Consider the following 17331-nt stretch of genomic DNA (forward strand, 5'->3'; position numbering starts at 1 on the left):
CATTACTCACGTTGATCGCTTAGAGTACTAATCAAGCGGAACCAGATAATCTTCCATGGCACACCTGATCATTTCTCGGCACAGTGGTTGGGAAACACTGCTCTAGGCACAAACCATAGGCTATATGTAAAAGTTAGATGTAGCAGCCAATTGGTTTCTGAACATTGATGTTGTTTTTTGATCCAAAGTTACCATTTTTAGATTAGATTAGAATGCTTAGTGATCAGTTATCAAGTTTGGTAAGCTACTTATATCCAGATGGTGTATAGCACAATGACTGGAACAAAAACTGGAAGGATGCCCACGGACAGGGAACTGGGGGTATGTAATGACCGTCCATGGAATATGCGTGAAAATTCATGTGAAATCACTTTTAGCACGGAAGATTTGCCCCCCAGGAATTAAACTTATTTTAACTTTGAGGCAAGAAATAAAAATGGGAGAAAGAAAATACGAGTGATAATGCACAAGATAATGTGATAATGCACTACAAACTACAGCTACCCTTAATTCTGATCCTAAATAAATCCAAGTGAATGATATAGGGTAAATTTTCGCCCAGTCTACAATAGTTCCAAAGGGCAAAACAGTTTTTGTATTCGAGGCTGTAAACATATAATGCTGTAAAACTGGGCATTTTAACATGGTAGTCGTATGGGGATTCCCACCTGTTAGAGGAACACAGTTTCTGACACTCCAGCATTGGCTTCATTTCTCAGCTCTGGAGTTTCCAGATTGATTTAAATGTATAAAAAAATATTTGGGATGTAACTGTAAATCTATCATCCAAAAACACATATGTGAGCAGCTACAAATATAAAAGGTCATATTTTATCATTTACATTATGTTCAGTTTACATCTACTTTGGGTGTGAAAGGGAAAGACCTGTAATTGAAAGAGCTAAAAGTCTAAATATTAATAATGAAGCCAGTTCTCAGAGGTTTTAACAGGAGGAAGTTGGTAACTATTAAAGAGGAGAAATGAGGCCTTTCACGTTTGATATCTGTTCCTGTCTCTCGTTTTCTCTGAATCACTTTTTTCTCTCTCTGTCCACGGGTATTCATGAGTCAATTTAGCACACTTGCCTGCTTTTCACCACTAGAGATTAACAGAGGTGTCGAGAGCTGGCAAAGACTTCTGAGATGAACACAAATGTTTCAAGTTGTTCGTTACTGTCAACAAAGTGCTGATCTGTTCTTGTCAAGTCACAGCTCAATGAGACAAGTGTCAAACCCCCCGATCTGTGATTTGTGCTGCTGTTATGTCATTCAGCCCTTCTTTATTCTCTCTCTTTTCTCTAGGTAAACACAACAGAGCGTTTCTTCTTTGTGGTCAAATGAGGCCATAGTGCTGTATCTGCTCTACATTTGGTCACAAGCTCATCAGTGTTGTTAGCTGACTTACAGAAAAACTTTGGTGCAATCACTTTGCCACTTTCTTGCAAATGTGTGTTTGACAGCTTCTTTGTCCCATCCTCATTGCATTACATGATGCTCATTGGCTTCTGTTTTGTTTTTGTTTTGTTTTTTTATTTTGCATCCAGTGGCAACTTTTTTGCTGGCTTTTGGGAAATAATAAAAAACATGCCAGGAAGGATAGTTGTTTTTACATTTTTAGGTCATGGTAAAAACCTAAAAATGTGAATTTGTGATATTTACTGCAAAGCATTATGTTATTACTGCATTCAAGAAGCGTTTTGTCAAACATGTATCCCCTCCTTTTAAAGACAAGCTACTTTTTTCAGTTTGAAATAAATAAATATGTGTTCTTGTATTTCTGTCTGTGAGATATACTTTAATTCCATTTTTCTTAAAGGTTATGTGATGGTAGTTGAAAGACAAAAAAAACGCCCAAACCACAGAATATGATATTCTTACATAGCATGAATATACATATGTATTTTTGCTATTATTTCATTATTAAGGTTAAACATCACTAATTATCACTAAATGTGTTGTGTTGGTCTCAAACCGATGCACAAATTTTAATGAAACACAAACTGGAGGTCTCACTGGGATTTGGATGAATGCTAATATATTTTGGCCAGTTAGCACTACTAATTGCGTCATGACATATCAACCCTATTTCCTGGACCTACACTGCAAAAAGCTTTCGCCTTTTTAAGAAACTCCTAAATTTGTCAATTTTTCTTTGAAAATGGGTCCTCCAAAAAGTATTCAGTTGTCATTCTAGCCATGTGTAGCTTTTTATTAGCACTATTCAAGTATAGCACAGCTTTGAGCTAAGTTTTAGAGACTCATTGTACACAAGAGCATTCAGGTTCGTTGTCTCTGGACAGCAAATATTTAACACTTCAAAAAGACAACCACTCTCAGGCAAAGTCTAATTTCACTGGGACCTTTAAGATCAAGACTTTTTCATAACCAGTTATCTAAAGCACAATTGTATTTGTTTATATTAGCCTACTCAGAGCTTTGTAGCTACCCATGTAATACCAGCTAGCCCAAAATCACAAACCTCCTAAACATTGTTGGTATTTAGTTTTCCATCTTTGTTTTAATCCAAAGTTCAAGATTTCAGCCAGAATATTGTTCTTGATCTTTAGATGTCTACCCTGTTTTCCATGCTGGTATTTTCTAACTCCATTAAACCTGTTAAATCCCCATCGTATGAATACCTGGACATAAGTCTTTCTGGAGAGAACAGTCATCCTTATATAGTTTTTTTAGTTGAAATAATAAGGACGTCATACTTAAAGTGGATAAAAAGACTGATAACCATAGAAAGTATAGAAGGTGGACGTAGCTACTGTGACATCATCCAGTTTCTGAAGTCATATTTTGAAGCTTCATGATTAACATTTTCACCATCAGTATCTTGGTTTACAAAAAACAAATGTGGCAAGAGGGGTAGGCATGGCTAAACACAGGCTACTATCTACTCATTTAGACAGTAGCAATAGACAGTGGTTTCGTTCCTTATCCAACTATGATTGACTAAGCCCATAAACTCAGGAAGAAACATTGAAACAACAAAAATCATCTAATGGCATTAGCTAGTCAGACAGTAGTAAAGAGTCTGTCATTGACTTGCATCTTTTTAGGTCCTTTTTAGTGTACATTAAATTGAAAAAGAACTGTTATTTTGCCCTTAAACATTCAAAAGTCAGAAGACGAAATTAAGAGATTGATAAAACATTTATGGTCAGTTGAGTTGGTCTTCTTTAGATGTTTGAGATTTTGGTGAAAAAAGTTCAGGTAACTGAAAAGAAGACTAGAAAAGGTACCTTTGGTCACAAATAAACACACTCTTTCTCCTTAACTCAGACAAACAACCAAAATAATTCAAATTGTATCCAAAAGCAGCAGAGTAAGCTGTAAGAAAAAAGAATTAAGAATTAGTGGTCTCGCTTAATAAACCCTCACACACTGGAATGCTGGAATACTGAATAATTCCAAAACAAGAAATTAGATCATTTCAATATTTATGAAAGTTTCCTGTTTGCCTGCCTGTTTAATCACAAACATGATGACTCACTTCCTATTTCTTCCTGTCCTTTTTCTTCCTCTTCTTCTTCCTCTTGTGTTTCAGTATGATCTACTCCTTGGTTACCTCATAACAACTGATTATCAACAACTGGGGAGAAACAGGAACACCTTTCGAGGCATTTGATACGACAGGACTAAAGAACACTAAAAGACAATACATTTCAAAGTAGAATAACAAAAACCTTTTTTTCCCTTGTTGCTGTGAAGCCAAACATCGAACATACACGTGGTTGAAGCTTGTTTTCTGCTTCATACCCAAAAGAAGAAAGGACATGCTTTATCCTCAACTGTATATAAAAATTGAAAACTAAATCTACTGTTTACAGTTTGACTCCTCATAGCGAGACCCAAGTTAATCACTGCCTGGCCAATGTTTGTACCACACACACAAATACAAACATACACAAACACAAACAGCCACAGCCTCCTCTGGAGTGCTACTGTACTTGCTGTACGGTAACGGCGATGGTAGCCCAGAGGACGAAGAGCACAGTATTGCACAGTTTGTCTCAGGCACAGCATGGTGAAGCACTGTCAGGCCCAGCACAACTCACCGAACCCTCAGTCACTCCTCTTCGATGCCTCACCAACTGTAGCTTCACCGGTGAGCTCAGGACGAGGGATAGATGAACGGATCACACTGTACAGAAAAGAGAGATGAGTTCTTGCAGGTGGGGTTTTGGGGGAGTTGAGCAGGAGCACACGCGGTCTGTACGTAGCCTGTGGGATTTTCTTTCAAACATACGTGAATGGCTTTTGTGATGTGTGCATTTTGGTGTATTCTTTAAACAAAGGCATTTCAAATTGATCTTCAGCAAACGTATTCTCTTTACAGCAATGCCTTCTTAGTGTCGTCCTAGTGTTGTTCTATTGTGTAAACTTTTCGAAAACTCAAGCTAACAACTGAAACCTGGCGAAGCTTTGATAGGAGCACACATTCTTTACACAATTAGTGTCTTCAATCTTGCACAATGTGCTCAATATTTGGCTATATTAGAGAACATTTATTATGGTCTATCCACACAGGTGACGGTCTTCCAACATGTAAAGAACCTTTCAGCCCTATTTGAAGATAGGGAAACAATGTGAATCTTTTCTAGCTCTCTTTACACCTTGGACCAAAATATTGTATTTTTTTCATTTGGATTTATTTATTTTGTGACTGCTCATTTCCATGCTTTATTTTAAACATCAATTTCCAATGTAACTAATGCCAGGAGCAAACAAAGCAGAAGATGGGAAAGGTGCCTGGTATTAATTGGGTTTTTCTCCCTGGTTCGAATGAAAGCAACTGTAGCAAATGATGTTGGCAAGAGGTTGTGAAGAGGCTGTCATGAATCACCAGAATTAATTCAGCAGGGCAGGTGGTTGAACCTGCATCATCCATGTGTAGCACAGTTTTCTAACTATTAAGAAACTCGTTAAACCTTCCCCACCATCTTTGCTTGATGAGCTTCACTTTGTAAAGTGGCAGCAGCAAAGAGCAGATAGGAATGCCCCGTTCTTGTTGTTTTCTCTTCTTCTAAGTCAAGCGTTTTCTAACATAACCTGTATGTATGTGACCAACCAAGTTGAATTTAGATATTGTTTATGAAATAAAGTATTTTAAAATCTAAAGACTCAGTCATTGTACTTAAAGTGTTTTCAATGTTTCAGTGTTTTCAAATATTATTTCAAACATAATTTCTGTGGCATCCTCTCTGCATCATGTTACATTTGGCATATTGATTTAGCCTCGTTGCATCGGGACAGGAATCCCACCCCAGTTTGATCACCCAAATGAAAACCTTCTATCAGAAAAACAATAATACAGAGAAATTCACTTGATTTGTTCTGGTTTATGAAAATATACCATTTTACCTTCTGACTATACCAAAACTCAGTTATAACCCTAGATATGTCACTGGTAACCATTGAGGGATTTAACCATCTCATGCCTATTTTGGCTGCCTCCACTGCGAGTGTGTAAGCAGCAGATGATTTGCTCCCTGTCGCTAGCAACCTCCTGTGTCAAACCAATCCTCCACACGTCATCTTTCACAAATCTATGAATCTTCCTCCTCATTTAACATCCTTTATCTACTATCTCACCTTTGCACATGTCCAATCCGTCTGAGCCCTGCCTCTCCATCCACTTAGTTCACTTCAAATGAAAATCGTAACATTTCATAATTTCATCAGTGCCATCTCCAACCCATACATTATAGCAGGTCTCACTAGCATCTTATAAACCTTCTTTTTCACTCTTGCTGCTATGCTTCTATCACCAATCACCCCTGACACTTGTCTCCATCCACTCACACTGCCTACAGTCTCTGTAGGCAGTGTCTTAACCTCTCTTCTAACCTGTCCGGTGGTCAACCCTAGGTACTTCAACTCATCCACCTTTACTGACTCTACTCGTTGCATCTTTGCTGTTACACCTGTCTCCCTCTCATTCACACGCATGTATTCTGTCTTGCTCCTACTGACTTTCTTTCCTCTTCTTTCCAGGGCATACCTCCACCTCTCCAGGCTCTCGTCCACCTGCTCGTCCACTCTCTCTACAGATCAGTATCATTTGCATCATGTTACACAGAGACACCTGTCTGAATTTATCTGCCTTATTTGCATCATCACTGCAAATAAGAAAGGCTTAGACCTGATCCCTGATGTAATTCCATCTCCATTTTGACTGTTACTCCAGCTACACACCTCACCGCAATCTCTTTGCCCTCATACATGTCATGCACCACCCTCACATACATATCTGCCACGCCTGAACTGCTCATGCGGTACAACTGTTCCTCTCTTGGCTTATGCTTAGTTGGATCAAATTCAAATTCAAATTTTATTTGTCACACACACACAACCATACGCAGTATGACATGGGGGTGAAATGCTTGTAGCTGTACAATGCCCGACCATTAAATGACAGAAGAAAAGTTTTACAATATTTACAATTTACAGTTTACTACAAAAATTTACAAATTAACTTAGGAATTTACAGTAAAGAATGTGCAAATAGCAGAAGAGATTATAAAGATAAGGATTATAAATTATAGGAATTATAGGATTATAGGAAATGTGTGGTGGTGCGTGTGGTGACGTGTGTGAGAGTCCAGTCTTATAGTGACGTGCTTGGGAGAGTCCAGTCCTACACCTGGTTCAGGCCCCGAATAGCCTGGGGGATGCACAAACACTCAGTCCTTCTGATATTTTCTATACTTCTCCATCAATACTCTTGAAGAAAACATCACATCTGTTCAGATTATCAACATGAAGCCACACAAATGCTCAACAATCATCACCTCTCTGCTCAACCTAGATTCAGCAACTTTGCCATGGTCATGGTATCATGACTTTTTCCCTCTTGCTACAGCTCTGCACTTCACCCTTTACCTGAATTTCAGGAGTGGAACCACACCTCCATAGATACCTCTTCTGGCCAGGGAGCTGCCTCCAGTCCCCTCTCAGGCCTTCCCCAAGCCTCAATTCATGCTAACATCATCTGTCATCATCTACTAGAAATGCTGTCAAATTTAAATGAGGATGTGTCCCAGCTAGTGGATGTTGTTAAAAATTGGCACTTGATGCTTGTTATTCATCTGTTCATTCTCCAGGGTTGAGGAACAATTTTGTCAAAACCTCCACCGACTCTCTCCTTGACACCTTAATACTTCCATGGGTATGTCATCTGGACTATCTGCCTTATCATTCTTCCTAATCCTCTGCACTTCCTGATTTGTCTCCTCTGTCTCATTTGCTTTATTCAGCTCTTGATGAATACTATTCCTCCCATCTTCTCAACACAAATTTCCCTTTTTATCTTTAGTCACCCTAACCTGCTGCACATCCTTTCCATCTTAACATCTATGCCTAGCTAATCAGCCCACACATACATATATAAGCCTTATTCTTTGCTACACATCACTTTCCTGTACACCTCCCACCAGGCTTGTCTCTTTTCGTTATCTCCCCGACTATCCCATGTGTTCTTTGCTAACGTCTTCATTTGAATACTGTCCTGCACTTCCTCATTTCACCACACCAGTCTCGTTCTCCTCGAACCTCTTCCCAGAGAATACAACAAACACCTTCCCAGTAGTTTCCCTCGCCATTTGTGATGTAGTTTCGCACTCATCTGATAACTCTCCCTTAAAACCCAGAGACTGTCTGGGGTTTCTCCTGAACTCTGTGCAGCATTTTTCCTTCTCCAAGTTTCACCAAGTTCTCCAAGGTTTTTCCTTGCCACATCCTTTTTGCAAAATCCACTACACTCTGTCGTTCTGCATTTCTCTCCTTAACACCAAACTCACCCAACACCACCTTATCACCTACGTATCCATTAAAAGTATGCTTCAATCACCATTCTCTCCTGCCTGGGGACGCATCACTTCATTAAGCTTACTCTAGAATTATTCTTGCTTTGGCATCCAACCTGTGGGGCATGCACACCAACAACTTTCAGTATAACTCCTTTGATTTCCAGCTTCAAACAACTGATCCCGTCTTACAGTCTCTTCACCTTCACAACACTATTCACATACTTCTTTTTCCAGATTATCACTACTTCATTTTTTCCTTTCTATATACACCACGGTAGAACAGCTTAAATCGACCTCCAGTGCTCCTGACCTTGCTTCCCTTTCACCTGGTGTCTTGTACACAATATATCTACCTTCCCTCTCTCTATAATATTAGACAGCTTTCTCCCTTTAGCAGTCATAGTTCCTATATTTAAAGTCCCTACTCTCACCTACTTGCACACCTGGGATAGGCTCCAGTGCCCCCCGCGACCCTGAAAAGGATAAGCGGAAGCGAATGGATGGATATTTATTTCCTATCTTATTCATAGCCTTTTTTTTTTAGGTCACGAGCAGTTGTCTAAGCACTTTACTGCATATCGTACTGTGTATGACTGTGTACGTGACAAATAAAATTTGAATTTGAATTTTATTCAGGGAATAGCAGAAGGGGTACACTGGCTTATGTGAGTGTGTCCCAGGCTGGGTTCACAGGAGATACTTGATATATTTTCTTTTTCTACTGAAAATAATAATAATATTTTAAAAAAAATGTTGAAGTCAGCAATATCCTCCTTCCCAGTAAAATCTCTGGCACGTAACTATAAAACAAACTGTTTCTGGCATCTTGCTGCGGTAAACCACCCCCTTCATCAAAGAAACACTGTGAGCACCTTAACATATAACAGCACAAACAAGGAAAGAAAATATTTAATTAAGATGCATATACATTAAGGTGATACATTTATTCACCAGAGAGAATTAAGGAGTGTTTAAGTCATTTAACAGTAAAATTCTGGTGTCCCAAGCACCTCAACACTTTACACATTTATATCCACTACTCATGCTCACACATTCTTTTGTTGGTCACTTGAGAACAGTTCAGTGTTTTCTATTAGGGAGCATGTAACAATTACTTTTCACAACTCACTAATCTTTCTATTTTTTCATTAATTCACTCGTTTTTCCCTGACCACATTTTAAAGAGGAAAAGACAAGAACCTTGTTGTACGGAGTGATAACTTATTTAATATTTAATTTCCTGCATTTAAATAAGAAAAAGGTGCAGTGCAACAATACTCAAGACAAAGGTACTCTGTTTTTGTTGCCAAGGGAAAAAAGGGAAAAAAATGTCCAATATTGGTATCATTTGTGACATGAAACCAATGCATATCCCATAAATGGCTTGGCCAGGAATGTATTATTTGATGCCCTGGGAATAGCAACAACCTCAATAAACAGGGTACTATCAAAATCTGAGACCAAGTTGTAAAAATCCAAAGCCTTAGTTAACTTATACTAAATCTCAGATTCAAGGTCATCTTCTCAGGATCATTTCAGTACAGCTGTGATCCCTCAGTAGAAGTTCTGCTGTTTCACTAATTGGTCAGACATTTTTCACATTTCACATTTTTCCTTAGCAGCTGCTGCCTGCCAGCATGTCACCAACCACTCTCTAGGCGTTTATAACTAAATAGATATAGTTTAGATAGATCTATTGTGTCTTGGTTCTGCTCCAGGTGTACCGCCTCACGTTGTCCCTTTCATTGTGGAAGGGTAACTATATGTGTGTAGCCAGATACCCTTCAGAGGAAACCAAAAATAACAAACCATGAATTATAAACAGTGTTAATCTGTTCTCTCTCTTAAAGAATAAATCCAACTCATTCATTGAGAATATTAATAAAGAATTGTTATTCTAGATGCTCAGACAGAAAAAGGACTGGATTAATTAGGATATTGCATGGGGACGTTAGTCCATTGTGAACCCTGTTACAGCACTATACGTGTTTCTGCCAAAAGTAAGAAGAAGAAAAATGAGCCTTGTGACGTCTACCAGCAGGTGTTCTATTATAGCCTTTCAATTCTGGAAACTACCCAAGACTAAATAATATTCACTGTTGTCTTTTACAATCACAGCCAAATAATGTTCTGTGAGTTGGCAACCTAATCCTTCTTCATGAATGATTTTTTGATGGTGTTACCTAATGACTCTTCAAGGATTGCTATAACCATTTTGAGGATTACGGTGTCCTGGGATTGTAGCATACCTTTAGCATATTTTGTTGCTTTAGATATTTCAGACTTGACTCACCTCTAAAACATTTCTAAGCAGTGTGCAATGTGCACACCAGCAGTGTGCTGGTGTCTAAAGGCTCCAGCAGTAGTGGCTTTCTTTGAACCAAAACTAGTTTAGTTTAGTTGCTAAGGTGAATATTTTTTCAGAATCAGAATCAGAATATTTTATTAATCCCTAGGGAAAATATGTGGGTTACAGTTGCTCCAGTACAGTAATATTAAGAAAAACAGAAACAAAAAACAAAAACAGACTAGACTGTTAGCAATACAATATGTTAAGATATTAGGAATAGTACAATATATACAAATCACCAAATAATAACATTTGATAATTTGATAATAGTAATAATTTACATTAAGTCTAAGTAAAGGTTGTTGTCATTGAAGGCAAACTGTTGACTTGCCTAGAATTACATGTGTATCTGCTGATATAGAGGTCATATTTTCTTTTCTTTTTTTTTTCTCCTCAAGGTTTCTTCCTGTTAAAAGGGAGTTTTTTCTTCCCACTGTTGCCAAAGTGCCTGCTCATAGGGGGTCATATCATTGTTGGGATCTATTCTGTAGTCAAAGGAGCTTGCAAAGAAAAGCGTCTGGACTTCTTTAAGTTGCTTGAAGATGTTTCACCTCTCATCCGAGAAGCTTCTTCAGTTCTAAGGTCAAATGGTGGAGAGTCCCAGATATAAACCTAGTGGGAGTAACCCCCCACAGAGGGACAAAAGGACCCCCTGATGATCCTCTAATCGCCTGAGCCAAGGTGTGAAACTGGGTGTGGGTCCCAATCAGCCAGAGTTTTGGGTGTGTTCATTGTGAAACCTGACCCCACCTTATCATGCGAATTCCTGAGGTCAGATGGCCCAGGATGTGAGTGGGCGTTAAGGCGTCTGGGAAGGGATCTCAAAACTGGATTATAGATGGCAGAGAGTTGGTGTCGTAAACCCCCGCCTCTGTTCAAAGATGGTCGCTCACAGTGGACATAGATGGCTTCTTTCACTCCTCTTTCAAACCATCTGTCCTCTCATTGGGTTACTCCCACTAGGTTTATATCTGGGACTCTCCACCATTTGACCTTAGAACTGAAGAAGCTTCTCGGATGAGAGGTGAAACGTCTTCAAGCAACTTAAAGAAGTCCAGACGCTTTTCTTTGCAAGCTCCTTTGACTACGATGACCTGGATGACTGAGAACCTTCACAGACAAGCAACTCTTTACTTTTTAAACGATACCTACAGAAAATACAGAAAAGCTGATTAGGAAGGAAGTGAGTGGTGGCTAATTTTATATGTGAAATACAGACAGTAAGCAGGAGAAAGCCTGCCACATGTAATCAGAAATGTCAGCATTCAGAGAATCCATAAGACATGCAGATTTATTTTAATCTGTGTTTAGAATAAGTCTGCATCATATTTAACATGTAGAAAGAGTCTGGAGATTTGACCTGTTAGAAATAAAAAATATAATTTTTCTTCAGTGTACACACAGTCAACTGCACGTGGAATAACCTATGTATCAGCAGGGGTTTTGTGGGTAATGCATTTTGACAGGATTGCACATTGTGAAGCACATATGGCAATGACAAACTGCCCATCCAGCTCTGCAGGACAGTACAACAGCCACCTCCACCTACCTTTCCTCTGAGTCTGAGGATAAAGCTATCACAGGAGGAGGTAGTGAGCAAAAAAGGTGAAGGATGTGCAGAGAAAGAAAAGAAAAGAAAAACAACAACAGAGGAAAATTGTGTGACTAGATGGAAAACAAGAGTCCACCTCCCAGGGGTGTGTTCAGATGATATAACTGTTAAAAGGTAATTCAGGGGCAAAGTGGCTGAGTCAGAGAACAGCATTCAAAGAACAACAAAAGCTGACTCAAATGCTTTTATACAAAAATTCACAATGCTAGTTAGCACCGTTGGGTTGGAGACATTTCTTAGGAAGCAGAAAAGGCTGAACTGCATTTTACAAGTATGAACAGTCCTTCTCTTCTTTTTCATCTGTTATCTGAACAAGTGGCACTAGAGTGAGAGTAAGCATAATATGGTCAACAGATATTGATCTAGCCAAGGACCAGTCAGAATCCTTTCTTAGTACAAATGGCATCTATTCATTCAAAATTCTTCTGGAGGATGGGCTCAACACTTGACAGCCAGCTCAATAATGGTTTCGGGGGTTAATTCTGCAGGTCACTTGAAGTCCCATCTGCACAAAACTTAAATACATAGACTCCAGTGGAGTCACTCCACTCATGGACATAGTTCCAGTGCTTCTGTTTTGTCCGTCCTTTTCCATGTGTGTTTTGTTCCAGTAGCTCAGCTCTCAATGCTATATGCTGGATCCCCAGCATCTGAAGCATAGCTCATTAAGCAAGCCGGCGTCCTTATTGGTAGAGTTTTATTTAGTCCCTCAATTTGGGTGGCTGTAACTCAGGAGGTACAGCATTTCATCTGCTTGTGGGAAGGTTTGCGGTTCGATCCCTGTCTACTGGGCGTGGTCTGCTGGGGCGGCAGCATCTCTGCTGGGGACAGGAAGAGACTGAACAGGGTGATCCGAAGGGCCAGCTCTGTTCTAGGATGCCCTCTGGACCCAGTGGAGGTGGTGAGTGACAGGAGAACGGCGGCTAAGCTGTCATCCCTGATGGACAACATCTCCCACCCCATGCAGCAGACTGTGACAGCACTGAGCAGCTCCTTCAGTGGGAGACTGCGGCACCCACGGTGTGGGACGGAGAGTTTTCGCAGGTCTTTCCTCCCCACTGCTGTCAGACTCCATAATAAAGACTTTAACTGATCAAGCGCACACATCCATACATATGCAATAATACTAAGTGCAATAATCCTTTCTGTCATCGTTGTATTTTTACTCAGTTGTATATAGTATTTGTATTTGTATTCTATTTTTATCTTATTGTATATTTATTCTATTTTATTCTACTGTATATAGTATTTTATTTTATTCTATTCTGTACAGTTGTGTACTGTATTTATTCTTATTGTATTCTAATTTTTGCCTCATAACTCTTGCACTGTCCACTTCCTGCTGTGACAAAACAAATTTCCCACGTGTGGGACTAATAAAGGTTATCTTATCTTATCTTATCTTACTCCAGCCAAAGTATCCTTGTGTCAGCCGGTGATCAGCTGATCACGGGGCCGGGTTTAAAAGAGAGACGTCACCCACCTGTTCGCCCCTCAGACATCGTTCTCTTCATGTCAGGAGCTCCGAAACCTTGCCGACATCAGTCGCCGCCTGATTCAGCAACTGTGAGTGTTTTTCCTCTCGACTCTTTTTCTCATCCCGGCTCCGCTCGCTCTCCGTCTGTAACGCCAGTTCCGAAGCCCCGCTTCATGCACTGATCGTTACTAGAATAACTGCGTGTCTGTTCCAACCCACCGCTAGCCTTCGCTGCGTTTGGGTCTGGCCAGCACGCCACACGGGTACGCCGAATTACTGTGTGTAATCCGCCCGATCGTGACAGGATGTCACAGCAGAATTCGAATGGCGGAACAGCGGAATTCGAACGGCTGAAAGCCGAAGTATTATATCTTCACGGTGTGGTAGATCGGATGAGCACAAAGATGGAGTCTCTCACCGAAACTGTCCTCCAACTTTCCTCTTCCGTCACCTCGCTGCAACATCAGCCAGCGCCGGTGAGCGCTGAGCCCCGGATCGGACTACCAGATAAGTGGAACGGAGTAGACGGCCGGCCGGATGGGTTGCTCGCCACCTTAGACATGCTGTTTGAATGTCAACCCACTAAATACGCCACCGCCCGTGCAAAAGTTGCAATGTTAACCTCTCTCTTGTCTGGCCAGGCTCAGGAATGGGCCGCGGCTCTCTACAACAATAAATCTGCAGCGTGTAATGACTATGCCCTGTTTGTGGAGGAGTTAAAAAAGACTTTTGTTCCCCCGAGCAGTGAAGTGGAAGTGGAGTCACAGCTGCTTCATTTACGCCAGGGCAGTCGACCCGTCTGTTACTTTGCCTCCCAATTCCGTACCCTGGCCGGTAAGCTAAAATGGGGAGATGCTTCTCTACGCTCCATTTTTCTGGAGGGACTGGCTGATTACATCCGAGATGAGATGGCCGGCCGTGAGGCCCCAAAGACTTTGGATGAGGCCGTGGACCTCGCCCTGAAGATCGACCAACGAGTGATGTCGCGGCCACGCCACACCCCTCGGGCCTTCAAACCCTTCCAGCCTCAGAGGGCCATGTCTTCGCAGCCTCCTCCCCCCTCTGGAGGAGCTGCTGCTAGCCCAAGCAGTACATCCAGCGAGGAGCCCATGCAGCTGGGTGGGCTCCCCAAGAAGGAGAAAGCGAGACGCTGGCGTGAGGGTCTCTGTGCCTACTGTGGATCAGCTCGACACCGTCGTCCCCAGTGCCCACTACGTCCGGGAAACGACGACACCAGGTAGACTGCGGGGGAGTCCCACCTGGCCCTTCGCACTCCTCTGACCCCTCGCGTTTTCTGTTACCAGTATTATTTCACCTGAAACACCAACAGTTCTCATCTGAAGCCCTCCTGGACACCGGAGCCACTGAGAACTTCATCGACCAAAAACTAGCATCCCGACTTTCCGTTAACTCCTGTTGATCGATTTCTCCCGGTGACCTCAGTAGATGGGCGACCCCTCCAACCCTACCCGATCCAGTTCCAGACCCAGCCGGTTTGCATGCCTATTGGGGATCACCAGGAGGAGATCCGGTTTCTAGTAGTCTCGGCCACGTCCTCTCCTCTCATCCTTGGATACCCCTGGTTCCGTCAACATGACCCCCACGTCTCCTGGTCTTCCTGCCAAATCCTGGATTGGGGTCCCCAGTGTTCTCTCTCGGACCAAAAAGGACTCTAAGTCAGAAGAGGCCTCTCTTCCGGAGCCCATTGATCTGGATAAGATCCCTCCGGCTTACCACGACCTATCTGAGGTCTTCAGTAAGAGGCGAGCCTCTACCCTACCTCCTCATCGCTCCTACGACATGGCCATTGAGCTCCTCCCGGGAGCGGTCCCTCCCCGTGGTCGCCTGTTCTCTCTGTCTCCCGCAGAGAATAAGGCCACGGAGGAGTACGTCGCTGAGGCTCTCCAACAGGGCTTTATTCGCCCTTCTACCTCTCCTGCTGCTGCTGGGTTCTTCTTTGTCAAGAAGAAGGATGGCGGGCTCCGCCCTTGCATAGATTATCGGGGCTTGAACAAAGTCACCATCAAGAACCACCATCCTCTTCCTCTGCTATCCAACGCACTCGATTCCCTCTCCCAGGCCTGCATCTTCACCAAACTGGACCTGCGCAGCGCCTACAATTTGGTGCGCGTCAGGGAAGGGGACGAATGGAAGACGGCCTTCATCACCCCTAACGGGCACTGGGAGTACCTGGTGATGCCCTTCGGCCTCTGCAACAGCCCTGCTGTCTTCCAACATCTGATCAACAATGTCTTGCGGGATATGCTAGGCCGGTGGGCGTTTGCTTATCTAGACAACATCTTGATCTACTCCCGCACCGAAGTGGACCATATCCGCCATGTGAGGGCCGTGCTGAGCAGGCTGCTCAAGTACCAGCTGTTCTGCAAACTGGAGAAGTGCGCTTTCCATCAGCGGTCCACCACCTTCCTAGGCTTCACCATCTCCTCCGAGGGCCTGACCATGGACCCGCAAAAGGTCCAAGCCATGACCCAGTGGCCTCAGCCCTCCAGCCTTAAGCAACTACAGAGCTTCCTTTGCTTTGCCAATTTCTATCGGCGCTTTATCCGTAATTTCAGCGCCGTTGTCGCCCCACTGACATCCCTCACCAAACCAGCTAACCTGCCTAAACCCTTCTGCCTCTCTCCAGGTGCAAAACAGGCATTCCGAGACCTTATCCACCGGTTCACTACGGGCCCCGTCCTGCTCCACCCTGATCCTGCCAGAGATTTCGTGGTGGAGGTGGATGCCTCTGATGTTGGCGCTGGCGCTGTCCTTTCTCAACACGGCCCGGATGGAAAACTGCACCCATGCTGCTATTTCTCAAGGAAATTTTCTCCCACGCAGCAACGCTACGGTGTCGGCGACCGAGAACTCCTGACCATTAAGTGGGCCTTAGAAGAGTGGCGGCATTGGCTCCTGGGAGCGAAAGACCCTTTTCTGATCTGGACTGATCATCAGAACCTGATCCATATTCGTTCTGCCAAGCAGCTCAACCCAAGGCAGACCCGTTGGGCCTTATTCTTTGAGCCTTACAATTTCCACCTCGCCTACCGCCCTGGTTCCAAGAACGCTAAGGCAGACGCTCTCTCCAGGCAGTTCGCCCAGGATGGCCTCACGTCAGACCCGAGTCCTATCCTACCTTCTTGTTGCTTCGCTGCCCCCTTTCGGTGGCCCCTGGAGGACTCCATCCGGGATGCCCTGACCGCCGAACTGCCTCCGCCTGACACCCCTGCTGGGAGGCTCTATGTACCATCCCGGTGCCGTCAGGAGGCCTTGCTCTGGGCTCACTCCTCCCCGCTCTCTGGTCACCCGGGGCCTGACAGGACCCTCCAACTCCTCCGTCGTGCCTTCTGGTGGCCCTCCATGACTCGGGACGTCCGTGAGTTCGTTTCCGCCTGTGACACCTGTGCTCGGGCCAAGTCTACCTCCGCCCTCTCCCTGTGCTGGGATGTCCCTGGTCCCATGTTGGCCTTGACTTCGTTACCGGCCTCCCATCCGTGGATGGTCTTGACACCATCCTCACCTTTGTAGACCGGTTTTCAAAGGCGGTGCACCTGGTCGCTCTGTCCGGCCTCCCTTCCGCTAAACGGACGGCCGAGCTCTTCTTGGACCATGTCGTCTGGCTTCACGGGTTCCCCAAGGACATAGTCTCGGACAGGGGGCCCCAGTTCACTGCCAGGTTCTGGAAAGCCTTTTGCCGCCTGATCGGTGCGTCTCCCAGCCTCTCATCCGGCTATCACCCTCAGACTAACGGGCAGGTTGAACGGACCAATCAATAGCTGGGGCGCTTCCTGAGGTGCTTTGTCTCCGCCCAACCGTCGCTTTGGCCTCGTTACCTGTTGTGGGCTGAGCTGTCTCATAACCTTCACGTCTCTTCTGCCACCGGTCTCTCGCCCTTTGAAGTCTGCCATGGTTTTCATCCTCCTATCTTCAGCCATCAGGAGGCGGAGGTCGACGTGCCTGCTGCTGAACGGATGGTCCGTCGCTGTCGTCAGGCCTGGATCAAGGCGCGAGCTGCCATTTCCCGAGCCAACGCTCTGTACACCAAGCAGCATCGTCGCCGCCACCGCCCGGG

The 17331-nt window shown here is 43.6% G+C and overlaps 1 protein-coding gene across 3 annotated transcripts in view; it reads left to right on the top strand.

Moving 5' to 3' along the window:
* cnih3 (cornichon family AMPA receptor auxiliary protein 3) overlaps window positions 1–5069 on the top strand; it is a 146407-nt gene extending 141338 nt beyond the window's left edge. For all 3 annotated transcript variants that reach the window (XM_080881816.1, XM_080881814.1, XM_080881815.1), the window contains one exon: window positions 3554–5069. Coding sequence is in view for 1 of the 3 variants with exons in the window: in XM_080881815.1 (XP_080737941.1) it covers window positions 3554–3581 (28 nt within the window). In the remaining 2 variants the exon portion in view is untranslated. The remainder of the gene's footprint in view (window positions 1–3553) is intronic.
* The last annotated feature ends 12262 nt before the right edge of the window (window positions 5070–17331 follow it).

This window comes from Rhamphochromis sp. 'chilingali' (assembly GCF_963969265.1).
Source record: "Rhamphochromis sp. 'chilingali' genome assembly, chromosome: 5".
NCBI lineage: Eukaryota > Metazoa > Chordata > Actinopteri > Cichliformes > Cichlidae > Rhamphochromis > Rhamphochromis sp. 'chilingali'.